General features: G+C 36.3%; 1 protein-coding gene across 10 annotated transcripts in view; it reads left to right on the forward strand.

Moving 5' to 3' along the window:
* HERC4 (HECT and RLD domain containing E3 ubiquitin protein ligase 4) overlaps nucleotides 1-17,784 on the forward strand; it is a 136,766-nt gene that overhangs the window by 82,455 nt on the left and 36,527 nt on the right. For 7 of the 10 annotated variants that reach the window (XM_027130091.1, XM_027130085.1, XM_027130084.1 and 4 more), the window contains 6 exons: nucleotides 296-420; nucleotides 1,931-1,990; nucleotides 2,125-2,236; nucleotides 2,774-2,963; nucleotides 4,324-4,496; nucleotides 14,791-14,910. In XM_027130091.1, the coding sequence (XP_026985892.1) occupies nucleotides 296-420; nucleotides 1,931-1,990; nucleotides 2,125-2,236; nucleotides 2,774-2,963; nucleotides 4,324-4,496; nucleotides 14,791-14,910 (780 nt within the window). Of the gene's footprint in view, nucleotides 1-295; nucleotides 421-1,930; nucleotides 1,991-2,124; nucleotides 2,237-2,773; nucleotides 2,964-4,323; nucleotides 4,497-5,005; nucleotides 5,111-14,790; nucleotides 14,911-17,784 lie in introns of those variants that run through there. The other 3 variants (XR_003437911.1, XM_027130092.1, XM_027130093.1) reach the window with 3 other exon arrangements.

A 17,784-nucleotide genomic window follows, 5' to 3' on the forward strand; every position in this document is an offset into this window, starting at 1 on the left:
GCGCGGGCTTCAATATTTGTGGCTTGTGGGCTCTAGAGCACAGTCTCAGTAGTTGTGGCACACGGACTTAGTTGCTCCGCAGCATGTGGGATCTTCCCGGACCAGGGCCCGAGACTGTGTGCCCTGCATTGGCAGGCGGATTCCTAACCACTGCGCCACCAGGGAAGTCCCCATTTGATAAGTTTTTGTTCCAGGTGTTTAGTAGAGATTAACTTCCAGATACATAGTGGAGGTGTGTCTTGGTTTATATATAATATCTCTTCCCTCTGACTCATCTGCTTATTTTAAAATTTAGAACTGTGGGCCACCAGATGACTTTAGATATCCTGATCCTTCGAAGCAGATATGGACTGTGAATGAAGCTCTAATTCAAAAATGGCTGAGCTACCCCTCTGGAAGATTTCCTGTAGAGATAGCCAAGTAAGAAAAATATTTTATCTACACAAAGTCTTAACTTCATGGTAGAGGATCCTGTACTTAGGGGTTTTTATTTAAATAAATATTTCATTAAATATCATTTACAGAATGGTTTATATACAAAAGTTTAATTGTCTAGAATTTCTGTAATAGTGGATATTTTAGGAGATCTCATGTAGATGTTTATAAGTTACAATTCTTTCATATACATAATGATATATTAAATGATAACTTAAAATATTAAATATAGCCACTTTAGGATTGGGTTTGCAAAAATGTTCCTTCTAGCTTCATAGTGGTCACTGTCTTTTAACTTCTTTATTCCATGGAAGAGTTGAGTATTTCTTCTTTCTTGAATATTTTTCTTGAAGATGGACTTGTTTAGTACTTAAAGTTTTTGTTGTTGTTGTTGAAGGTAGTGTAGGTATTTGGGATGAGGGGCTATAGCTGATCAGCTGTTTTTTTAATTCGAAATTATTTTCCCAAACTAAAGTTTTTCTTAAAAGCCTGAAGTGTAGTCTTCAGAAAAATAACATTCCAGATTAGATTTACCATCATGTGGAATTAAGAAAGTTAAATGTGCATGTTTATATAAAAAAATTTTTTAGATAACAAAAAAAAAATTTTTAGGAACATCAGATTTATTTGATGAATCAGAGGACAGTAGTAATGTTTGAGAGAGTAATAAAGAGATAAACAGTAATACCTTTATCAAGATTTACTTAATCTTTAGTAATTTATAGAATTCTGATTTATTTTGAATGTTGGTTGGAGGAATGCTCTGTAGCATTAAACACTACATTTTATTTTTTATTAAATAATAAAGGTGATGTGGATTTTATCCACATAAAAAATAAATAAAAGGTGATTTTATTTTTTATTAAAAAATAAAGGGGATGAATGGATAAAGAAGATGTGGCACTATATACAATGGAATATTACTCAGCCATAAAAAGGAACAAAATTGAGTTATTTGTAGTGAGGTGGATGGACCTAGAGTCTGTCATACAGAGTGAAGTAAGTCAGAAAGAGAAAAACAAATACCGTATGCTAATGTATATACGCGGAATCTAAAAAATAAAATAAAATAAAGGGTACGGATGAACCTAGTTGCAGGGCAGGAATAAAGAGATAGACATACAGAATGGACTTGAGGACATGGGGTGGGAGGGGGAAGCTGGGGTGAAGTGAGAGTAGCATTGACATATATACGCTACCGAATGTAAAATAGTTGGCTGGTGGGAAGCAGCAGCAGCATAGCACAGGGAGATTGGCTTGGTGCTTTGCAATGACCTAGAGGGGTGGAATAGGGAGGATGGGAGGGAGGCTTAAGAGGGAGGGGTTATGGGGACATGTGTATGCATATGGCTGATTCGCTTTGTTGTGCAACAGAAACTAAGACAGTATTGTGAAGCAATTATACTCCAATTAAGATCTAAAAAAAAAAAACCACCAAAGGTGAACAATTAGATTTCTCATTTTGTGATTTTGTGATTTTTAAATTTCTTTTTAGTGAAATAGATGGAACGTTTTCTTCGTCTGGTTGTCTAAATGGAAGTTTTTTAGCTGTTAGGTGAGTGACAATTCTTTGGTATACCAAATTTTTCAAATTTATTATATTAAATAATGTCGTTAAAAAGAAGTGAAAAAATTTTAAAGTTGCATTTTATTATTTTCTCTCTCTCTCTCTCTCTCTTTTTTAAATAGCAATGATGATCACTATAGAACGGGCACCAGATTTTCAGGGGTTGATATGAATGCTGCTAGGCTTTTATTCCACAAACTTATACAATCTGATCATCCTCAGATATCTCAGCAGGTTTGTTTTTAAAGCATTTTATATTTGTATTATGTAGCCTGTTGAGTTTTTTATTCCATGTTTTTTTATATGTTTGTGACCTAATTAACTTTACAGTTTCATACACTTTATTGAGATGTCTGTATAATTTTATTTAATATACTAATGTAAGAATTAAAATAGGGTATTATTTTAAACTGTTTGTAATTTAGCTGTCAAATATCTGTAAATCTTTCCAGATGTTCAGAGCAGACTCTTAATTACTTAATATTACCATGTTGGTTAAGTCTGTATAACTATAGATGTAGAGTTTAAATTGAGATATAAATAAAAATCTTGTATGCAAGATTTTTAAAATTCTCTTAGCACTGCTTAGGCATTAATTTTCATTGTGCTCCAAAGTGCATTCATTAATTCATTGTAAGATGGTTTCTTTTTTTTTTTTTTTTCCCTTCACCGTTTCACGTTTGCTGTAGTATAAGGTTTTCTTTTTCTTTCCTTTTTTGGAATATGCATTCATTTTAAATGAAGTAGGTTTTACTTTTTGTCAAAATATAGGTGGCAGCTAGCTTGGAAAAGAATCTTATTCCTAAACTGACTAGCTCCTTACCTGATGTTGAAGCATTGAGATTTTATCTTACTCTACCAGAATGTCCCCTGATGAGTGATTCCAACAATTTCACCACAATAGCAATTCCCTTTGGTACAGCTCTTGTGAACCTAGAAAAGGCACCACTGAAAGTACTTGGTAAGAATTTTAATACTCTTTTTTTTTTTTTTACAACCTTTTCTCTTTAAATGAAAATGCTCATAACTTCTTTGCTGTTTGAAATTTTGCTACCGTGCTTATTTTGACATTGTCTTAAGGTGAGATAAACCTGTTTTTCAGTTTGTTGCTTTTTGCTAGTCATCTGATGCTAGTTGTTAGAGTTGGAGGCAAAGCATGTTAAATATTAAAATTTTAATCAAGCACAACAGCAGAGACAGTATCGGGAAAGATAAAAACTGTTTTTGGTATTCGCCTTCCTCATCCCCTCCAGAGTCATCTTACTGTTAAAGAAGTAAAGGAGGAGGAGCAATTAAAACTGAACAAACATGGGTATTAAATCCTCCTTGAACTTTATTAACCCTTTGCCTTGTATTTCCCTCACTTGCTAATTTTCTGATGTCTGTGCATGTAGGTGAGATTCCACTGTTTATTTGATCTTATTTCTCTGGGTTTTTGGCCTAAACTTTCCTAACTTTAATTTTTCTAATTGTATAATTTCATCTCTATCTGCTGACCATTATAGTTTGCCTGCTACATTTAGTAGCAGTGCTTTCCTTCTTAATAGTATTTGTTAGGTATGTGAATCTGAGATACATAAGAGTAATAAAATCAGTACAAGAAGTTTTAGGCTGAGGGTGAGCAGAGGAAGCAACAAGCAAGGGGTAGAATCCTGGAATCTGAGGGAATTAGCCAGTGGTTAGAAGAGTGAAGCAGGGACTCAAAAGCATATTGCTTCCATGTTGTCAGAAGTTTTTGTATTCCCTTCTGTCTGCTGCATAAGATTGTCATATTTGTAGTTAATAACTACAAATAGTGAATGTGGGGAAGGACAGACATGGTATACTTTACATTGTTCAGTTTCTGTATTTGATTTTCAGGAGTACCTTGCATTTTTAGGATGGTGCTTCACAATATTTCAACTTTATGTTACGTAAGTTGAAAGATAAAAGTTGGAGAGATCTTTAAATATTGGAGCAATACAGTTTTAAAAGTGTTTTGTTTAAAAATTAAAATCCTAACTTCCAAAGCACTTTTTTTAACAAGTGGTTTTAGTACTAGGTATTAAGTTTTTAATGTAGCTTAGGAAACCAAGAATGTAAATTCAATAGACCTTTCTAACTTTATTTTTGCTTTTGAGAGCTTTTAGAACCGTATTCTTTAACTTGAGGGTGGGGTGGTATCTATAAACCCTAGAAATGTTACGTAAAATACCATATTATGTGTATCTTCCTGAGGTTTTCAAAGGGTTAAGAGCCACTGCTTTCGAAAAACAGTCAGTATGATTTTGAAAATTGTGACTTTTTAAATTTTATTTTGTGTGTTCACCCTTTAATAACAGAAAACTGGTGGTCAGTACTTGAACCTCCACTATTCCTCAAGATTGTAGAACTTTTTAAGGAGGTTGTGGTACATCTTTTGAAACTCTACAAGATCGGCATTCCCCCTTCTGAAAGAAGAATTTTCAACAGTTTTCTTCATACCGCATTAAAGGTTTTAGAAATATTACATAGGGTATGTCCAATAGTCCGTTTATTTTCCTCTCTCCCCATTGCCACTAACAAACTGATGATGTTTATTTTAACATGAATATATTACAGAATTAGATTGACATAAAAGATATAGGAATTTGGAGAAGTTATCTAAATTTTCCTTTAAAAGAAAGAATATATCTATGCTTTAGAGCTTTGGTCTTATTTGACTTTGTTAGGCGTTTATGGATAACTTGTCTGTAGTTGGGCAGAACAATAGCATACTAATGAATTAGATTCTCCTTATGTTTTATTTGAAGAACATGATTTGTTAGTTTAAATAATACGCTTTTTGTTATTTATTGATGGTTATAATATGAACGAGATTACATCCTAGTTGTGATTTTGAACATTTAAACTCACGTTCCTTTTGCTGTTGGGTACTAATAGCTTCAATCAAAGTACAACCTTTGAAACAGATGACTAACTTGAAATTGAAACCATATATAATTCATTAATTTGCCTATTGTTCTTTCCTGCCCTTCTTCCCAGTGGAAGAAATAGTCCCCTTTACACTTGTAGCAGTTCAAAGTTATATGAAGAAGTAGAGTCTCAGCTGTTTAATTAAAGATGGATTTGAGACATCCCTGACAGCTGGTAGGTATATCTCTGTTGTGCCATTTGGTATTTTTAAGATGCTATTTTGGGAGACATGACCTAAGGGAGAAGGATATGTTTCTAGCCTCTAGAATGACTGAAAAACCCATATGAACCATTAATCTTTAGTTTCCTCCCCTTAACAGCTTCTTTAGTGTTTTCACACCCTTCTTGCCTGGTACTAAGGTAAATGATAAAGGGTAAAGGAGATAAGTCCTTCTGTTCTCTGTAAGAAAGAACTCTTATGGACCATTAATTTTTTCCTTTTTATTCTTTTAATGAAGTTCCTGGGTACTTTCTCAACTACTTCTTGAACTTTTTTCTTTTGTATTTAGTATGTCTAAGCTCTCTAGAAAAACAAGTCATTTCTCTTATTATAACTGAAGATATGATAGCCATTTTTTTCATAGGGGGAAATAAGTCATTCTTATGTTTGCCTTTCCCAGTCCAAGGCTTTCTTGCAGCACTTTAGGGTTAACTGGATTCTGCAGTAAACTGCTGTTAAGATCTTCTGTTGTTATGGAATGGGTCTCTACTTTTCTTTATGCCTTTTGTCTAGGATTCAAGAGGTTGATTAGATTCTTTCTTTCCTCTGGATTCTCTTTTCCTACTACTTCAGTGAACCATCCTTTGTCAGCAGGACCCTCTTCCCAAATAATTATTCATCCCCCCCCCTTTCTTATCTGCATTACCTCTTAAAAAAATTCTTTTTTCCCTTAGCTGTGTCTTTTTCTACAAATGAAAGTGAGGGAAGGAGAAGTGGAGGAGGAAATTGAACCTTTTGTCTTTCATAATTACAGACAGAACTTGAGCAAGTAATTTATGTGCCTGGCTCAGAAGCCTCAGTCTCTGTTGAGGAGAACCTTATGGGGTTCCATCTCCAGAGACCTTTTTGATGGAGCCATGCTAGAACAAGGATCCTAAATTATTCCTAGCTGAAAGGGAAAGGAAAATAATGTAACAGTGGCCAAGGTTAGAAACCTCCATCGTACACTAATTCGTGTGAGCACTTTACGTATATCCCTCATTTAACTTTTTAAACTCTTTACAGTTATATTTTGACCCTTAATCTGAATATCAATGGTCATAAACCAGTAAGTAGCAGAGTTGAAATACAAATCCAAATCGACTTCCAAAGTCCCTGCTGTTTCTAATGTACTTCTGTATCAGCAGATATAGTAATATAATATGTTTAGATGGTTCTTTGCTTTTATTTTATGTCCCTAGATCTAGAGGCTTATACTTCCAGATTACAGATAGCATTGTATTGTTAAAAAAAGACCATGGGGCTTCCCTGGTGGCACAGTGGTTGAGAGTCCGCCTGCCGATGCAGGGGACACGGGTTCGTGCCCCGGTCCGGGAGGATCCCACGTGCCGCGGAGCAGCTGGGTCCGTGGGCCATGGCCGCTGAGCCTGTGTGTCAGGAGCCTGTGCTCCGCAGTGGGAGAGGCCACAGCAGTGAGAGGCCCGCGTACTGCAAAAAAAAAAAAAAAAAATTCTAACTCGATCTGTGCTGCTTCTTATCAGTGTGATTTTGAACAAGTCTTTGTCTTTATCACATATGCAAATGGAGAATCATCTATAAAATAAGGATTGAAATAATGGCCTGATGGTTTCCCAGGATTGATGTATTGTTTAGATTACGTAATATGTATAATTATTATACATTCAGAGATTTTGTTATCACCACCACCATTTGGATGGGAAATTGCTACTTTTATCTTGATTCATTTGGTCATGAGGAAACTGAGTTCCTGTTTGAAGTTGTTAAATACTCAAAAGCAGGGTAATAATGGTATCAGTTTCATAAGCATCTCTTACTGGGAGTCCTTTGGACAATCATTTATCTTTCTTTTACCTCTTACATTGGAGAAAACTTTACTTGATCCTAATCTGTCACAGATAACTGTGGATATTCACTATCAGAGATGATTCATTTTCATCTTTAGTGGAACCTAAATTGCTAATCAGAGATTTGTGTTTTTGAAGACACCTTATGTCTGACAACTGTATATATTTCTTCTCTCTGCTCCATGGTTAAGAATTAGGAAAAGTTTCTCACACAATTTCCTTCTTGACCTAATCCTGGAGCAGGATTAGGAACTATAGAACTGGACTCTATTTCCTGATCATTTCAGGATATATGAATGACTTGTTTCTCCCTTATGACATGTCCTTTGGGAAGCTTTGAATTAGAAATTATTCACAGTGCTCCAAATGGCATCACAAGAAAGATAATTTTGGTACCTGCTGTCAGGAATGGATGTATTACCACGTAAATGAGTTTGCTGGCAAGTAATTGTGTTATTTAGTAGTTTCTGAGTTTTCACACAGTACCTTATAGAAATATTAAGAATGACAAAAGAAAAGACTTACTTTGACTAGCCTAAGTGCTACGTATCATGTTAATCTTCTAAGTCAGTGATTTTCAACCCCCCCTTTTTTTTTGCAAGGAACCCTTAAATAAACCCAAACATATAAGACATATGTATACTACCATATTCCTCCTCTGAACTCACGTTTATAAATTAGAATACTAAATTGTAATTAAAATGCGAAATGTTATGATCAAACATACATAGATTTTATTTTGTACATTTTGGGCAGTAACACTGATTGTATAGGTTGTTTTGAACTTCTACCATATGATTTCTTTTTTATTCATTTTACAGATATTTACTGAGTGCCTATTATGTGCTTATCATGGTACTAAACAGTAGTGATGCAGTGACAAGGAAAAGATGTGATTTCTGCCCTTGTTAAGATGATAAATGTAGGGACTTCCCTGGTGGTCCAGTGGCTAAGACTCCACGCTCCCAGTGCAGGGGCCTGAATTCAATCCCTGGTAAGGGAACTAGATCCCACATGCTGCAACTAAAGATCCCGTGTGCCGCAACGAAAATCCCGAGTGCCGCAACTAAGACCTGGTGCAGCCAAATAAATAAATATTTTAAAAATGCTTAAAAAAAAGATTATAAGCATTTATGATGCAGCATGGTAAGTGCTAGATTAAGGAAAATGAAGGGTGCTATGAAAACACATAGGAGGGCACATAACTCGGAAGAATTAAAGAAGACTTCCTGAAAAAAATAATGTCTTGTCAATCTTACCTACCATACAAATGTATTTTTATATATATTTTTTAAGCTGTTGATTTTATATGTAAATCTATATCCACGTCTTTTGGATCAGTCTTCTGTTCAGTGCCTAATTTCCCTATTTTTAAAACAATATTAACTGATTTTATCTTTAGTTATTAAATCACTGTGTCTGAATTAACTATCAGCCATCATTTCCCACCAAGTGTTAAGCTTGACTGAAATTTGCTTGTTCCTGAACCAAACCTGATTTCTAAATTGTTAGTTTTTATTCTAACATAGCATTTCTTTTCAAAAACGTGTCATATCTGCAGGATGTAAAAACTGCAAACACTGGTTGCTATTGGTGAAAGAAAATTTACCTTTAAAAATAAAAAATATTCCAGATAAAGAAAAGTATGTATCAGAGGTCAGTGGCACATGAATCATTTTCAACAAGAGTCACTAAAACTTTTTAAAACAAATTTGTTTGTTTGTTTGTTTAATTAATTTATTTATGGCTGCTTTGGGTCTTTGTTGCTGCACGCAGGTTTTCTCTAGTTGTGGTGAGTGGGAGCTACTCTTCATTGTAGTGTGTGGACTTTTCATTGCGGTGGCTTCTCTTGTTGTGGAGCATGGGCTCTAGGCACGTGGGCTTCAGTAGTTGTGGCATGTAGGCTCAGTAGTTGTGGCGCTCAGGCTCAGTAGTTGTGGCTCACGGGCTTAGTTGCTCCACAGCATGTGGGATCTTTCCCGACCAGGGCTTGAACCCCTGTCCGCTGCATTGGCAGGCATATTCTTTCTTTTTTTTTCTTCGGTACGCAGGCCTCTCACTGTTGTGGCCTCTCCCATTGTGGAGCACAGGCTCCAGATTCGCAGGCTCAGCGGCCATGGCTCACGGGCCTAGCCGCTCCGCGGCATGTGGGATCTTCCCAGACCGGGGCACAAACCCGTGTCCCCTGCATCGGCAGGCGGACTCTCAACCACTGCGCCACCAGGGAAGCCCGGCAGGCATATTCTTAACCACTGCACCACCAGGGAAGTCCCAGGCGTCACTAAATTTTTTAAGTGTCCAATGTAATATAAAAGTTAATGTATATATTTATAAACATAAATATTAGAGAGGGAAAAGCAAATGAGTTTTTGTGTGTAATTATTGGGTATGTTTTCTTTTTTGGTAGAAAGAGTTTGGCTGTAGGGCAAGGGTCTGACGACTTTTTCTATGAAGGTCTAGATAGTAATATTTTATACTTTGTGAGCTGCGTGGTTTCTGTTACAGCTGCTCAACTCTATCTTATGTTTTTGATGCTATTGTAAATGATAATTAAAATTTTTTATTTTCTGATGCTAGTATGGAGAAATTTAGTTGAGTTTCTATTGTTAGTGTGGCAAAATTTAGTTGAGTTTTCACCTTGTACTCTGTGACCTTGATAAATCAATTTAATATTTCTCTTATAGATTAATTTGGATTTTTTATGTGCACATTCATGTTATTTTCTTGCCTTATTTTATTGGCTAAGACTTCCCAGTACAGTGTTGAATATAAATGGTTGCAGTGGACATTCTTGTCTAATTCTTCATCTTAGAAAGAAAGCATTTAATATTTTACCCATAAATATGATGTTAGCTGTAGAGTTGTGTTTTTGTTTTGTTTTCTTTTAAGGTGGGCTTTATCTGTTTGAAGAAGTTCCCTTCTATTCCAGGTTTGCTGGGTGTGTTTATTATGAAGGGATGTTGAATTTTGTTAGATACTTTTTTCTGCATCTATTGAGATGAACAATTTTTTATTTATTTTGCTTTTTTTCTGAAATTTAGTGAAATTCATTTATATTTGAATGTTAAACCAGTCTTGCATTCCTGGGATAAACTCCACTTGGACATTTTGTATTATTTTATGCATATTGCTGGATTTAATTTGCTCATATTTTGTTGAGTGATGTTGATCTAGTCAGTTTTGTTTCTCATCAGCTTTTTAGTATCAGGGTTATCCTAATTCATAAAGTGAATTAAGAAATGATCTATCTTTCTCTGTTTTCTGAGTTTGTTTAAGATTGGTATTATTGGGACTTCCTTGGTGGCACAGTGGTTAAGAATCCTTCTGCCAGTGTAGGCGACACGGGTTCAAGCCCTGGTCCGGGAAGATCCCACATGCCCGTGGAGCAGCTGGGCCCGTGCGCCACAACCACTGAACCTGCGCTCTAGAGCCTGCAAGCCACAACTACTGAGCCCATGTGCCACAACTAACTGAAGCCTGTGCGCCTAGAGCCCGTGCTCTTCAGCGGGAGAAGCCACTGCAATAAGAAGCCCATGCACTGCAACGAAGAGTAGCCCCCACTCACCGCAACTAGAGAAAAGCCCGCGCGCAGCAACAAGAACCCATTGCAGCCAAAAATAAATAAATATATAATTTAAAACAAACAAAACCACTTAGATATGTCACCTCTTGGGAAAAAAAAAGATTGGTATTATTTCTTCCTTAAATGTTTGATAGAATTCACCAGTGAAGCTATCTTGGCTTGGAATTTTCTTTTGGGAAATTAAAAAATTTAATATTAAATTTAAAAAATAAATAGAGTGTAATTTATGTTTTCTGTTTCATATCTTTCCTTTCCTCTACTTGATTTGTCCTTAATTTGATCATCATTTTCCAGGTTCTTAAAGCTGAGGCTTTTTTTGGGGGGGGGGGGGGGGGTGCTGTGCCATACAGCGTGTGGGATTGAACCCCAGGCCATGGCAGTGAAAGTGCTGAGTCCTAACCACTAGACCACCAGGGAATTCCTGAGCCGAGGCTTATTAGATCATTGATTTTAGACCATTTATTCTAACATCATTTAATGCTATAAATTTCCTTCTATGCTCTACTTTACCAGAATTCCACAAATTTTGATGTATTGTGTTTTTATTTTCATTAAGTCATCTCTGAGTCTGGCTCTGTTGATTACTTTGTCTCTAGACTTTTTTATGTGGTCTTTGTTTTATTTACTTATTTGCTTTTTGATATGTGTCACAATTTTTGGTTATCTGTAAAATAGTAAACGCTGAAGTAATTAGATTTACATCCTGTATGTGTATACCTCTTATGTGGTTGTTAGTGTAGGGATTTAAGCCAATCTAATCTGCAGTTGAACTGGAATTGAGTTTTTAGTTTGATGTAGTTAACTTCATTGCACCGGAGACCTCAGATTCCTCTAATATTGTCTGATGCTTAAGGTGAAGGTGAAATGTCAAAGATTTCTTCTCAGTGTTTGTGCTTCACTCTGCATGCCTGCTCCAAAGAGGGATTTCTCTCCCCACTTTTGCCCCTCCTCAGTGGTGAGCTGGTGTTGCTTATTACTTAGTGCTTTCAAAATTGGTAGAGGAGAAGGGACAGAAAAAGTTCTTTGTTATTGTGGTATAGTGTTGGTCTTAGGTAGATAGCTGGGTGTGTACCAGGGTCTCGGGGATGGGATTTTCTCAGAGTTTCTGCTCCCACCCCCAGCAGTAGAGAGCCTCTAGCGCTACTGATACAAGATTCTGGGCTCAGGACAGTTCTTGTCCCCCTTCTTCCCAAGGATTGAGGATTTTTCCCCTCTTCCAGCAACATGGCATAGAATTTGCTTCCCCTTCCTCAGTGGCTTAAAGTTTTTGCTTTCTCTATGTGAGAGAAGGATCTGGACGGGGTGGCAGGCCTTGTTTCTTTCTCACAGAGGCAGCCAATGCCTTGCACCACTGAGAGAGTCTCTTGATCTCCTGCCCTGTTTCCACTCATCCTCCTGGGCACCCAGTAGAGGTCTGTGTCAAGAGTCTATGAGTGAGTGCAAACTGTCTGAGGCTCCCGGGGGTTTTATCCTCTCAAGTTATCACATACTCAGCCTTAAGCAATTTCTTAGAATTTTAGCTGATTTCTTCTTCGCTGCTTGTATGACAGTGCTAAACTCCCTCTTGCTCTGCCATGGTGACCCATTTCTTTGGAAGTATCTGTCCATCCTTGGACTTCAGGCTACTTTGTTATCTTGTGACTTTAGCTCTCTGATGGATACAAGGAGAGTTTGGGGTAATTTAGAAGTGTTTTAATTGCCAGTTTTCTAGGATTTTCCAAATATATTTTTGTTATTGACTTTTAGTTTATTTCTGTTGTGGTCAAAGAACATACTTTGTATATGTTGGATTTTTTTAACGATATTTATTAAGGCTTGTTATATGGTCCAGGTTATGATATATGTTAGTGAACATCCCATGTACAATTACTGGGTGGAATGTTCTATTTTTTCTTTCCATTTTATTGGGATATAACTGATATATAGCTCTGTATAAGTTTAAGGTGTACAGCAATAATGATTTGACTTACATACATTATGAAATGATTACCACAATAAGTTTACTCAACATCCATTATCTCATATAGATACAACATTAAAGACATAGACAAAAATTTGTTTCCTTGTGATGAGAACTCTTAGGATTTCCTCTCTTAACAGCTTTCATACATATAACATACAGAAGTGTTAACTATATTTATGTTGTTTTACGTTACATCCCTAGTATTTATTTATCTTATAACTGGAAGTTGGTACCTTTTGACCCCCTTCATCCACTTCCCCCTCCCCCCACCCCCACCTCCGGTAACCACAAATCTGATCTGCTTTTCTGAGTTTGTTTTTGAAGTACAGTTGACCTATAACACTATATTAGTTCCTGGTGCAAAACATAATTTGATATTTCTATACGTTTCAAAATGATTGCCATGGTAAGTCTAGTTGTCATCTGTCACCATACAAAGATATTGCATAATTATTGACTATATTTCCCACACTGTACACTTTCATACCTGTGACTCATTTATTTCATAACTGAAAGTTTGTACCTCTTTATCTCCTTCACCTATTTCTCTCCTGCCCCCACCTCCCTCTCTTCTGGCAACGAGTTCAAGTTGGTTGAAACTGATGTTCAAATCTTACTCACTGATTTTGCCCTTCTTTTTTTTTTTGTAAATCAGTTACCAAGAGAGGGGTGTTAAAACTTCTAACGATGATGGTGGTTCTGTCAATTTTCCCTTCTTGTATTTTGAAGCGCTGTTATTTGGGGTTGTCATGACTTCTTGATAAATTAATTCTTTTATCATTATGAAATGTACCTTTTTTCCCCTCTGGAGATGCTTGTCTTGAAATGTACTCTTAAGAGTAGCCTCCCAGTTGCTGCTTTCTGTTGGGGTGTTGTCCGTCCCTGTCCCCCCACCCCAAATCTCACTTGTGCTTTCATGGTTTAAGAGTTAGCGAAAGAGGTGGGGGGGATTTACATGCAGATTTGGGGACTTTGTCCTCAGGATTCCTTTCTGGGATTTTTCTTCCTCATTGTCTGCCATGTTGGCAGCTTCAATCTCACACTTCTCTGTCTGATAAAACTGTTGCTTTCTGCATGTGCTACATCCCCTACCCCTTATGCTGCTTTGGAAGTACTCCCATGTTAAAAAAAAAATGTGGTTCTCAACATGTGCTTTCCTTCTTTCAGAGATTGTGTTCATTCTTGTTTCTGCCTGCTTTGGGTTGATCGCCAGTGTTTTTAAATTGTTGTTTTTTTTAATATACTGTTCAGAGAGTATAACTGTTATTGTCAGGAGGATTAGTCTGATAAAAAGTACTCTGCCATATCCAGCACTAGAACTCTTGTAGTTTCTTTTAATTTAGAATAACCCCCACCTTTCGATCTCATTACCTTGACTTTTTGGAGAGTCCTGGCCAGTCTTCTTGTAAAGTTCCTACAATTAGGATAATTGTCTGTTTCCTTATAATGATGTTTAACTTGTTCCTCTTTTCCTGTATTTCCTATAAACTGGAATTTGAGTCAAGGACTTGACTAGATTCAGGTTAGACATTTTCTTGGTTCACAGATAATGTCTGTACTTCCTGTTGCATTATATCAGCAGGAAAATTTTTTTTTTTTTTTTTGGCCGTGCTTCGAGGCACGTGGGATCTTAGTTCCCTGACCAGGGATCGAACCTGCGCCCCCTGCAGTGGAAGCGCGGAGTCTTAACCACTGGACTGCCAGGGAAGTCCCAGCAGGAACATAATATTTGATTGTCCCAGTATGGGTGGTGGTTAGTTTGATCACTCAGTTAAGGTGGTGGTCTCCACTGTTAAGTCTTGTTTTCCCTTTTGTAATTAGTAAGTAATTTTCTAGTATGGTAATTTGCACTGTCTTCATTTTTCACATCCTACCCAAATGTCATCCTCTTAGTTTATTATAATCAGATGCCACTATTGAGTGATGGTTAACAAGCATTAGCTATTCTTACTATTATTTAAGTCCCATTCCCAACCAGAAGACTTTATAGTTTCTAGTCTTTGTATAATATATATACTTATGGTACATATCTCCTATTGTGTGGTGGTTACATAAATATTTTTTAATGGATTTTGAGATACTAAATACAGATATCACATCTTATAAATCTTGGTGTTTCCCGTAGCACTTAACTAGCATTTTGCATATGGTAGGCACTCAGTAAATTATTCTTTTATAGGAAGAGAAAATAGCTAAGAAGTCTCAATTCTATTTAAACATTTTTCAGTCTCTTTCTTAGGTACTGGTTAAATTTAATGTTAATTACATTTTTGTTTTTTGTAGGTAAATGAGAAAACTGGACAGATTATACAATATGATAAATTTTATATACATGAAGTACAAGAATTGATAGACATACGGAATGATTATATCAACTGGGTCCAACAGCAGGCCTATGGAATGGTATGTTTCCTATTGCATTTTACGGTTTCATTTTTATGTATCATTTGTTTTAATACAAAAGGAACAATTGTGTATTTTTGAAACAACAAAGCTTTTTCAGAGCTTTTATTCAGAGCTCATTTTTTAAATAAAAGCATATTGCAAAGGAGCAGTTATATATTATACAGTATTTATAAGTAAGCATTCTGCTCTTATACCAAAGCCAAACCAAAGAGATAGATTACACTTTTCTACAGAAAAATGCAAATATGACTTATTTTTCTAAGTCTCATTTATTTTGCATGAGGTTGTCTCTTAATTCTCTAATGTTGAGGATACTGGAGTCTCTGATACTTGAACTCTAAGAACGTATTAAAATTGTGAGATCGGTGCCTCAGAACTACCAGAAGTGAGCTGTGGTACCATTGATTCTAGTTTTTATTTTTCCCCTTTTATGTGCTTAATTTGATTTCAGTTTTTTGGCATACCTCCACAAGTGCCACATATTTCTTTCCATGTGGCTAAGTCTCTAATAACTAGATACTTAATTAAAATAATAGCATAGGGACTTCCCTGGCCATCCAGTGGTTAAGACTCTGCACTTCCACCGCAGGGGGTGAGGGTTCAATCCCTGGTCAGGGAACTAAGATCCCACGTGCCGCATGGCCAAAAAAATAAAATAAAAATAAAACTAATATCATAGTCTTATAAAACTTTAATTAGTCACACAAAATTTCAGTATAGAAATTGCTAAGCAGCTAGATATAAAACAGGTTTAGACTCTTATTTGCTAACCATTATAATATACTTAAGGCCAACTTTTCCACCCCTGAAGCAGGTAATTTAAGCAACATGCTTGTAACAGTTCTAGGAAGGTGAATAGCCTTTCATTGCTTGCTAGGTACCAACTGCAAGCTCCTTGTGGATAGGCACTCTGTCAGTTTATTCACCAGCACTTCTTACAGTATCTCAAATATGTCTAGTAGGCACTTAGAAAGTACAGTAGTTTTTGAATGGCAGTGCAGTTAGTGCATGCTGTTTTTAGGATGCTCTTACCTATAGGAATCAGGTCACTTCTAGTACATGTTTGCTTCCCTAGATACTTGGATCTGGATTGGGAGAGATTTGTTGATTTTATTTTTTCCTGCAGAATCACTAGGAGACTCAGTCAAGTTTACAAACATCCTACAGATTTATGTCTGCTCATTTGCATATTCAACAAATACTTATTAAGACTCTCCTTTGTAACAGGCACTTATTTAGGTATAAGAAATACAGTGATTAACCAGATGGATAAGGCCCTGTTCTCATGAAACTTATAATCTAGTGGACAAGATGGATAGTAATCAAGTAAAGCAAAAAAAAAAAAAAGCTTATAATATGCACTATATAGAAAATTAAAATAAGAGAAGGTAATAAAGACAGGATGGTTTCTTGTGATTGGGTAATCAGAAAAGTCTTGTCTAATGAAGTATGATCTGTAATCTAAATGACAAAAAGCAGCCATGTAAGATCAGAGCAAAGAAAATTTCAGGAAAAATTACATCTACTAAAAGACCTTAGGTGAGAGCAAGCTTGTCATGTTTGAAGAATAGAAAAAGGCCAGTATGGCTAAAATATGGGAATGGGGAGAGTTCTGGGAAAGGATCAGAGAAATGGGCAGGTGCCAGATCATGCAAGGTTTAGTAAATTAGGGTCGGGGACATGGATTTTATCTGAAGTGTTATGGTAAGCCATTGGAGGGTGGTAAGCAGGGGGTGAATACTGTACAGTGTAAGTTATATTCTGAAATAACCACTCTGTCAGCTTTGTGGAAGATGGAGTGAGGGGAATGGAGTAGATAAGGGGAGAGAAAATGATGGGTTTGACTAGGATTGGTAGTTGTATAGATGGAAGATAGAAATGGACTTGGGTACCTCTTGGAGGTAAGACGGCCAAGAATTGCTGATGGATATGAGATGAGGAAAGGAGAGAAATCAACAAAGGAGGTTAAGAGAGGTAGGAGGAAAACTAGGAGAGAGTTGTGGGAACCAAAATTGAAAAGTGAAGGAGAAACCATATTGAACGCTGCTGAGAAATAGGATAAAACCATAGAATTGATCAATGTATTTGGTTACGTGAAGGTCATTGGTAACCTTGATAATGCGTCTAGAGTAAGTATGCTTAAGAGAAATTTAGGGGTGAGGATAGGGAACAAAAGCCATAGGCAGTACTCTCAAGAAGTTCTGTGCTGAAGAGAAGGGAGTAAAAAAGTAGGGTGGTTAGCTGGTGTCAAGGGACAACAGTTTTTTAAGAAAGAAAATACTTGACCTCTGGAAAGCTTTGAATAAATATTTCCTTTTTCCTTCCCTATTTAAACTAAAGCTCTCACCTAGATAAAGCTTTTCAAACTCTTCCTCCAGTGAACCCCTAAGACAGGAGAAAAAACATATTTCTTGAGGTTATTAATTTTCCCTCTGCAGGATTTGTGTGAAGTCTCATATTTTATCTTCAAGAGAATGCAAATTTGGGGCTTCATAAATATTTACTGCAGGGGGGTGGTGGTATGATGAATTAGGAGATTGGGATTGACATATATACTCTAATATGTATAAAATGGATAACTAATAAGAACCTGCTGTATAAAAAAATAAATAAAATTCAAAAATAAATAAATATTTACTGCAGTATAAAAGGGATTAAAATTATTTACCATTGAGGAAAACTGATGATTCAGAAAATGAACTTTTTTTATCGAAAAACTTGCATGTAAACCCTGATACACCACCTAGATGCCCTAGGTCTTTGAGCAGTGTTTTTGAGACTGGAGTGATTATATAGACTCCTTTTAAAATAAAATAATTCCTTTAAGAAGCTTAGTGTTGGGCTTCCCTGGTGGCGCAGTGGTTGAGAGTC

This window comes from Aethalodelphis obliquidens, unplaced genomic scaffold (genome assembly GCF_003676395.1).
Source record: "Aethalodelphis obliquidens isolate GAN/ISIS:26980383/991018 unplaced genomic scaffold, ASM367639v1 scaffold37, whole genome shotgun sequence".
Classification (NCBI taxonomy): Eukaryota; Metazoa; Chordata; class Mammalia; order Artiodactyla; family Delphinidae; genus Aethalodelphis; species Aethalodelphis obliquidens.